At 31.9% G+C, this 8,960-nt stretch overlaps 1 protein-coding gene across 1 annotated transcript; it reads left to right on the top strand.

Moving 5' to 3' along the window:
* Positions 1 to 5,738: 5,738 nt before the first annotated feature.
* LOC131647337 (zinc-finger homeodomain protein 10-like) lies at positions 5,739 to 7,103 on the top strand. The gene has a single exon (XM_058917239.1). It carries the CDS (start codon positions 6,044 to 6,046, stop codon positions 7,004 to 7,006), a length of 963 nt encoding a protein of 320 aa, XP_058773222.1. The 5' UTR covers positions 5,739 to 6,043; the 3' UTR covers positions 7,007 to 7,103.
* The last annotated feature ends 1,857 nt before the right edge of the window (positions 7,104 to 8,960 follow it).

Raw genomic sequence — 8,960 nt, 5'->3', positions numbered from 1 at the left:
CATAATCAAGGTTCTTCAAAAAATTATTTTCAATTGAAATCAATGCAAGACTATTTAATCTATCTTGTGACATAGTAGATCTCAAATAAAATTTCAATAACTTTAATTTAGACAACTTCTTTCAGTAGATGCAACACTGATAGGAGTAGTCAATATTATTCTATAAGCTATGCATGCATTAGAAAAAAAAAATTAAAACATTTTGTAATACATTTTGTAATTCTTCAAGCAATCCTTGACCTGTTGTGTACTCTCACATTATTAATATCTAGACCAAGAGTTTCTAAAACATTTTGTAATTCTTCAAACAATCATTGACCTGTTGTGTCATAAACTTTAAAAAATTCTACAAAAAAACTCTTCAATTTTTATTGGACTTGTAGAAACATTCACACAACGTATAATGAGAGTCATTTGTTCTTGATGACTTACATTAGGAGTACAATCAAGAATCACAACAAAATATTTCGCTTCTTTGATTTTTTCGACTATTGCATTTTTGACTTCATTATCTAACATGTTAATCAATTCATTTTGAATCTTATGACTCTCATTAAGCCTTTCATAAATATGTTTCCAATCATTAAAACCTTTATTTGTTAAGCAATTCATTCTACAACTTGTACCAAATAACTTACAGCAAAAGCAAAAAACTCTATCCAATTCTTTTGAATAAACAAGCAAATTCCTATCTTGCTCTTCTCCATTAGAATAATAACTGATATAACATGATGATGAGAAATGCCTACCAGAAGTATCTTTAGGACCATTCACAATTGACACATATCTTTTAGGATCGTTTCTTAGTAATTCATATCATAAGTCACTGCTAAGGTTATTTCATGTTCTTGGATCATAAATGTCCAATAGACTAGACTCGTTAGGTTGTTCATCAATAAAAACAGGGATATGTTCATTTTCATTATTATAACCTTCGTCATCATCTTCATTTTCATTGTTTTTAACCAAAATATTTTTCTCTTCAATAATCCAATTTAATAAATTTTATTTTAAGGGAATTAATTAATTCTATTCTACTTTATATCTTATTTATGGGAAATTACATTCTTTTATTAATTTTGACTTTGTAGTGTGATCGGAAAATAGCAAGTGTACTACTTTTGTTACCGATGTAGTTATTAAAATGGAGTAGAATCCAAGTATCGATCACAAGGACTGCGGATAAAATATAAGCCCAGACTAAATTTCAATTGAACAAAAAGCTATGGTTGGTTTTTGATTTGCTTGATAAAACTACTAACAGTTTATAATTAAAAACGATAAGTAAAAGATGATTTGGTACACAAATGAGAAGGCATGCTAAGGTTGATGTATAAATCTTATGTAACTCCTTGAGAACACCGTTGTTCATGAAAAGATGTGACTACAATTGAGTATCAATTCCATATAATGGTTTTCCCTAATTCCTTAGTGGAGAACTTATCAATACTTAAAAGTCAATTTCAATTCCTCAATAATTGAATTTTAGTATTAAGGCATTATGCATCGTAATCTAGAATGAATGATCACTATGGTGAAATCCTTATTCCTAAGCGATTTACCGGTAATGTTTTGATTCAAAACGCATTAGAGTGGTGTGTCACGCCTAACCCTAATCATAGATCGACAAAATATTTTCCAATATGATGAAGCATGAAAATCTTTGAATCATAAACTCAAATTATAAAAACATCAAATCATCACAACGGTTTTAACAAGTCATTACATGAAAAGATTTAGGGACATCACCCTAGCATAAAATAGTTTAGCTACTCATAGTGTTTAAGAAAATGACAAGAGTAAATGAAGTCATTACAAGAAATTATCGGTCGATATGATCTCCAGTCGCGAGTGCTCTTGAAGGTCTCTTCCAAAAACCCTTGATTGCTCTTTCTCTGTGTAATTTTCTATGCTCAATGATCCAAGATGCCTCCACCCTTCTTCCCGTTAGGTTTTAGTAGTGTTGGCTCACTTCCTCAGTATCCGAAAGGTCCGAAATACCCTTAATGAGCCCCAAGCTTTCAAAATTACAAAACTTGAATATCTGCCCCGCGCCTAACAACACGGTCCGTGTGCAGGAACACGGGTGCCCGTGTTGTTCCTCTGGTCAGCTCTCAAAATTGCCTTTCCACGCATCTTTCCACACGGGCCGTGTGCAGGAACACGGGTGCCCGTGTGAAACCTCTGTTTTGCTTCCCAAAAACATCTTTCCAGCCATCTTTTGACATGGCCCGTGTGCATGCACACGGGTGCCCGTGTTGACCTCAACTTTGGCTCTTTTGGCTACTTTCTCCTCTCGTGCTCGCCATAAGTCTCTACCTTTCCCGTGCATCAACCTGGCCACACACAAACTAACAACCAACGCATAAAACGGCACTTGAATAACACTCAAAACACACTAACATGCAACAACGTCACACAATCGAAAAAAAAGGAACTTAATTCAAAAACATATGACAATGCCGCTTAGTATTACCAAGATTGCGAATTTCGGTCGGAAAAAGATGCGGAAACTTACTAGAAATGGTGACCGATCATAGTGCCCTCATAATTTTGCTAGCATATATTTCTTTAAAAAAAAATATTCTAGCAAGTATTTTTATAATAAAAAATTATCTTTTTTGTGAGGGCAATAAAGTGTTTCGATGATGTCAAAACATGTCTCCCTAGTTAGGAAGAGATTCCAGTTGGTAGGACAAACAAGGAAGCATGAAGGATCACAAAAATTGGCATTTTTGGACTTTTCAAGTGCATAGGCCGACTCACAGAATGTTTAGGTCGACTAATTCAAAAGCAAGAATTTTGGATCAGCCTCAGGAATGCTCAGGTCGATCCATATGTCGACGCAACCTGGAATCCAAGTTTGTACAGCATGCGTCGATGCATGGCCCTGTTTAGGTCGACGCGTGACATTTTGGGGAATCCTCGGGAATGCTCAGGTCGACCTTCAGTTCGACACATGCCTTGATGACTTTCCCTCATATCACTCTCGGGTATGCTCATGTCGAACCCCTCAGTTGCTCAGGTCGACCTGACGCTCAGAAAACTAATTTTTAGCTTTTTCAATTGTTGCTTGGCATTGGATAACACATATAAGTCTTGTTTGGTTCTATGATTTTGGAAGTAACAAGAAAAGTGAAATAGATACACAAGTCTCTCATCATCTTCAACCTCTCACTCATCCATTGACAACTAGACATAACAATTTTTCTCGATCAAGGTGAGGAGCGTGTATTGATAACATCCGATAGTAGAAGATTGCGATCTTGTTCGGGTTAAGACATTCTGGGTTTTTCTTGGATAAAATTTGTGGGATTTTCTCCTCCAAGATCTTGAAGATTCATCAGATTCAGCCGAGTGAAGAGATTGAGAAACTGTGGGTTCGCTCAATCATATCACGGTAAACGGAGGATTGTAAAGATTGATTTAGGGTCGAATTCTTGAGATCAAAATCAGCCGAGTGAAAGGTTTGCGTAACGTTGATAACGTGCAAATGAGTAACATTAACCGGAGGTTTGTTCTAAGGACCTGACACACTTGGTTCAGGTCGAATCAAGGGAAGAGAAAAGTAATTCATCTATTTTCTGCATTTGTAAATTGAGTATTGGTAACTATTCTTCTCTTGTAAATATTTTGCAATTCAATATCATATATCCTCATTCTAATTTTAGAATTAGGGGCAGACGTACCCTACGCGAGGATGACAAGGGGAACCGCCTAAAAAAATCGTGTGTTGCTTTTCTTTCTTGCACTTTACTTTACTTAGCATAATTTGTGTTATTGTGAGCTGTTAGAATTTGGTGTATTTTGTACACCAAGTGTTTGACAAATTAACAAACACACAAATTATTGTCATTATTTTGAAACAGTTCATTGGTAGTAATAAACAGTAAGTGTCAAAGTTAAGCAAATTGATAAACTAAAGTATTGATTCACTTTTCATCGATCATTCGGTTTAGCATATCTGGTTTTTCAATAACGGATTTTTTGTAGACGATTTCAAATCCAGGGTGCTTTCATTTGAGATTTAAAAAGTGCTAAGAATAAAACAAAGGATCTATTCAACCCCCTTCTAGATCCATCACTTCGTCTAACACTTTTAATATATATATATATATATATATATATATATATATATATATATATATATATATAGCGGTGGGAAAAAATTTGGTGCCCCTAAATTTATGGGCCCTGGGCTCCCGCCCCGCGAGCCCGTGCTCAGGGCCACCCCTGATGACGAGAATTCCACTTACTTATTTAGAAATGAATAAGTGACATCTCGATCCATTAATGTAATATAATGTATTTGTACAATTACGAATTGAAATTCTTGATTGTTGGTATAAATTAAATATTTTTTTGCATAATTATGGATATTAATCATTCTAATTAGTGAAAATAATAAATGATGGTAACACTCTCACTTAAAATTTTTTACAATGTTATGTATCCATAATTGAGTTAAATTCAGAAATAGAATCTATGGTTAGATCGAAAGAAATTCTTATCATCCCATCCAAATATATTTGAATAACTAATTGCTTTAATAAAAAAACTTTTTTAATAATATATATGGAACACGATCAAATAGCATTAAGATGTCAAACTTAGTAACATGATATTTTCGATAACTCTTTACCGCATATCCGTGTAACAAAACTCACCGTTGAATTGAAAGTTAACGTCATATAGATCATGTCGATAAAATATAACATCAATAGAAAATTATTTGATATGTTAAAGAGAATGATCAAAATTAACGATTTTGTTGAAGTTTTGTAAGACGTTACTCCCTCCGTCCCACAATCAGTGACCTAGCACACCATTTTACAGAGAAAGAATATTATTTTTACTATAGTACCCTTATCATGTATTGGAAATAGTGAAAGTTGTAATAATTAAAGGGTAAGATTGGAAAAAATGTATTGAAAATTGAAATGGGTAATTTATTTTGGGACATCATTTTATTCAAAATGGGTCACTCATTGTGAGACGGAGGGAGTAGTTTTTATGTATCTCAGTTGACATATCAAATGATTTTTGATTGATGTTAAATTTTGTGGACATGATCTATATGATGTTCGCTTTCAATCCAATGGTGAATTTTATTATACGAATTTGCGGTAAAAAATTATCACAGGTGACATGTTATTAAATTTGAGACATTATTTGATCAAATATGTGATCATTATAGAACAAAGAAAATAGTTAATATAATTACATAACTTTTAATTTAATATCACCCCTTTTCATTTATGACAATGCAAAAATACTTCAATATGTAATAAAAATAATTAAATAAAAGTATTATTACCTTATTTTATTTCTATATATTTTTAAAATATATATGAAATAGTCAAATGAATATTTATTACAACTTTATTTTATACATTTTGTATTTTTTATTACATTTAAATAAATTTACTTTTTAAATTATACTTTAATTGCATATTTTCAAATTTACTTTAAAATTAATATCACATAATAGTACCTTTCTCTTAAATTATTATTCTCTTCATTATATTTATAATAATAATAATATATTATCATTTAATATAAATGATTATATAAAATAAATATATTTATGACTGATTAAATACAACAAATAATATATAAAATTTTAACAATAAAAAAATTAGAAATAAAAATGGTAGCAATAAATTGTAAGAGAGGTATATTTATTACTCACATCTAACCCCCAAGTAAGGTCAATAACTTAACCATAGATTAGAACCAGAGTTAAAAAACACAAGTTGTTAAGAAGGGACAACCACATAACCCGGATTTTTATTATCAACAGTCGTCACATAACATCACTTCCACTTTCTCAATATTCTCTCTTCCTCCTCCCTCTCCTCCACCACCACCACAACCACCACCACTTCTCCTCTTTCTTTTTGTCTCCTTCAATTCCTCAATTTTTCAGAAAAAATTACCTCAAAACCAAGCTAGCTTCTTCTTGTTGGACACTATAGTGTATAATTGAAACAAAGGTAAGTTTTTTAATTTTAATTTTTTGAAATTACATGTTAGATTTATCATGATGGAGATTTTAACAACTACATCAACAACAACAACCACCACAAACACAAACACTACTCCTTTAACAACAATTTCAAAACCATCAGAACCCGAATCAGAAAACCCGACCCGAATCCAACCCATTAACACAACAACAACAACCTCAAACATAACAAAGCCTTTGTCTTTTTCAAATGGGGTTCTTAAACGCCACCACCCCAACACTCACAACAACGTTGTTGCTGCTGTTACTTACAAAGAATGTCTCAAAAACCACGTGGCGACTCTAGGTGGTCACGCACTAGACGGTTGTTGTGAATTCATGCCGTCACCAACCGCCACCTCCGACGACCCCGCTTCCATAAAATGCGCTGCTTGTGGATGTCACCGGAACTTCCACCGCCGTGAACCAGAAGAACCGATTTCCACCGTTTTTGAATATCAACCTCACCACCGCCACCACCCACCGCCTCCGCCGTTGTTCCAGTCCCGTTCACCAAGCTCCCCGTCTCCACCTCCGATCTCTTCATACCCATCAGCTCCACACATGCTCTTAGCACTCTCTGGTGCCGGAGTTGGATTCTCCATCCCGCCGGAAAACACAGCAGCGCCGTTAAGCCTTGGTTCTCCGATGGGAGCTAGTAGGAAAAGATTCCGAACGAAATTCACCCAAGAGCAGAAGGATAAGATGCATGAATTCGCTGAGAGAGTTGGGTGGAAGATGCAGAAGAGAGATGAAGAAATGGTTAACGGATTTTGCAATGAAGTTGGTGTTGATAGAAGTGTTCTCAAGGTTTGGATGCATAACAATAAGAACACTTTGGGAAGAAAATTGTCAGATCATGTGAATGGTGACGGCGCCGCCGTAAGATCCGCCGCTGACGGTGTCTCCGGTGGTGGTTTTGGTGTTCATGAGAATGATAATAATAATGGGATCAATGTTGCTGTTTGTGCTACTAATGGATCTTCTTCTTCTTCTTGATCTTTTTTTTTATGAGAGATTAAAAAAAATGAGGGAATAATAATAATTGATATGTTTAGATTATATTATAGAGTAATTAAGAGTTGCTACTAGTTAATTTAGTTTTTTTATCCTATTTTCTTTCTTCAATTTAATTGTTTAGTTTTTGTTAATTAATGAGATTATTATGATTATCAAGTTCTTGGATAATATGTTAATTTTTCAATTTATTTGTTTAGTTTTTTTAATTAGTTTGAAGCCTTGAAGGCAATTTATTTTCTGGGTTCTTAATTTTATTTTCCTGTGTTTCTGTTGTGTTAAATTATGACAATTAACAACACTAGGATTTTATTCAAAAAATTGTGACAATTAAATATTACTCTATTATTAAATTATTATTATTATTATTATTATTATTATTATTATTATTATTATTATTATTATTATTATTATAATTATTCAAAAAGTTAGTAGTATCAAAAACTGATTACTACTAGTGACTTAATTACACCAACCCATTTTCTTGTATGGTTATTTATGTTATATTATTTACTCTCTCTATCTTATAATAAATATTACATTAAGGAGAAAAGAAATTGTCATGAAAAAGGTCACTTTCATTTTTAATGTAGGTTTAATTAATTATTTTTTATCAATTGTACTATTTTTTTTTTCAGTTGTACTATTTAACTAATAATATGTACATAATTTTCAAACTATTTTTTTCTCTTATTTATAAAAAATTAATATTGAAATATATTAATGACTATTAGTAGAATTTAATAAAATCATTTTTTTCATTTATTTATCATATTTCTTTATTTAATATATAATAATAATTATGAGATCCAAAAATTTTTTTTAACTCCTTTGTCATATTTATTTGGCTTCTTCTCCAAGCTCAAATTTGGTTTTTGGGGATTAGAAAGTTAATGTAATGAACATGGCAATGCATTTTTTTTATTGAAACATGATTGTTAAGCATTCTCTGTTTTTTTTTTCCATGAGTCTCTGGTCGGACATGGAATAATATAATAATTATAAAATTTTCCTTCATATACTGTGTCCGAAAAATAGAGGCAGAAAGTGTTGCAACGTAGATTTTTAGAATTTATTAATAACTACTATTATTAAGGACGGTGTTGAATTGATAGGGTTATTCTATTCCTATCTCCATGCAAACTTTACTTATATTAAAAAAAAAAATCAAATCAATGATCATAAACAAATCTTGTTATAGTAGAGTTGGATGTACATTTTTATTATTAATTCTAGTAAAAATGATTATGTAACCGATAGGGGGAGAATAATAATGTACTTTAGGAATTATGTGGCTATATGATTCCAAAAGTAACCTTATTTATAATTTTAATTATACTCTCTCTATGATTATGCAGCCGCTTTTACAAATATAGCTATGTCCTATGATTACTTTAAGAATCTTAATCCTACTAATTTTAAACATAATCTAATTTAATAATATATAACTAGCTATACTTTATTGTACTAGTTTGTTTATTTATTTATCTATAATAGTAATCCAAATGCATGATGTGTTATTGGGAATGTTGGCATGCTCTTTCCCTTTAAGGCAAGTAGATCTATAATTAACTATTAATTTATTACTAAAGTAATGATAAACATAAAAAATATTTAAATAATAAGAAAGTGTATTATGGTATTAGAGACAACGTGTTATGTCTTCCAACCTTTTGCATTATGGGTGTGTTTTGTTTTTGGTCACTTAAATGGGATTAATATATTAATTATTTTGGGTCCACTTATTGGTTTTATTATCAATTTTTTGTCATTGTGAAGTCATTAATCTTGTTTTGGTTAGAAGGGTGTGGGGTCCTTAGGGTCTACCCTTGATGCTCTTTAACTACTTAGGCATGGGCTTTGTCCTTGACCCTTAATTGCCCTTAAAAATAGGGATATTTTGGAGTAGTTGGAGGAATTTTTCCTTAAAATTAGG

Source organism: Vicia villosa, linkage group LG2 (genome assembly GCF_029867415.1).
Source record: "Vicia villosa cultivar HV-30 ecotype Madison, WI linkage group LG2, Vvil1.0, whole genome shotgun sequence".
Classification (NCBI taxonomy): Eukaryota; Viridiplantae; Streptophyta; class Magnoliopsida; order Fabales; family Fabaceae; genus Vicia; species Vicia villosa.
The sequence above is the reverse complement of the archived record's forward strand: the minus strand, read 5'-3'. Positions and strand labels throughout refer to the sequence as shown.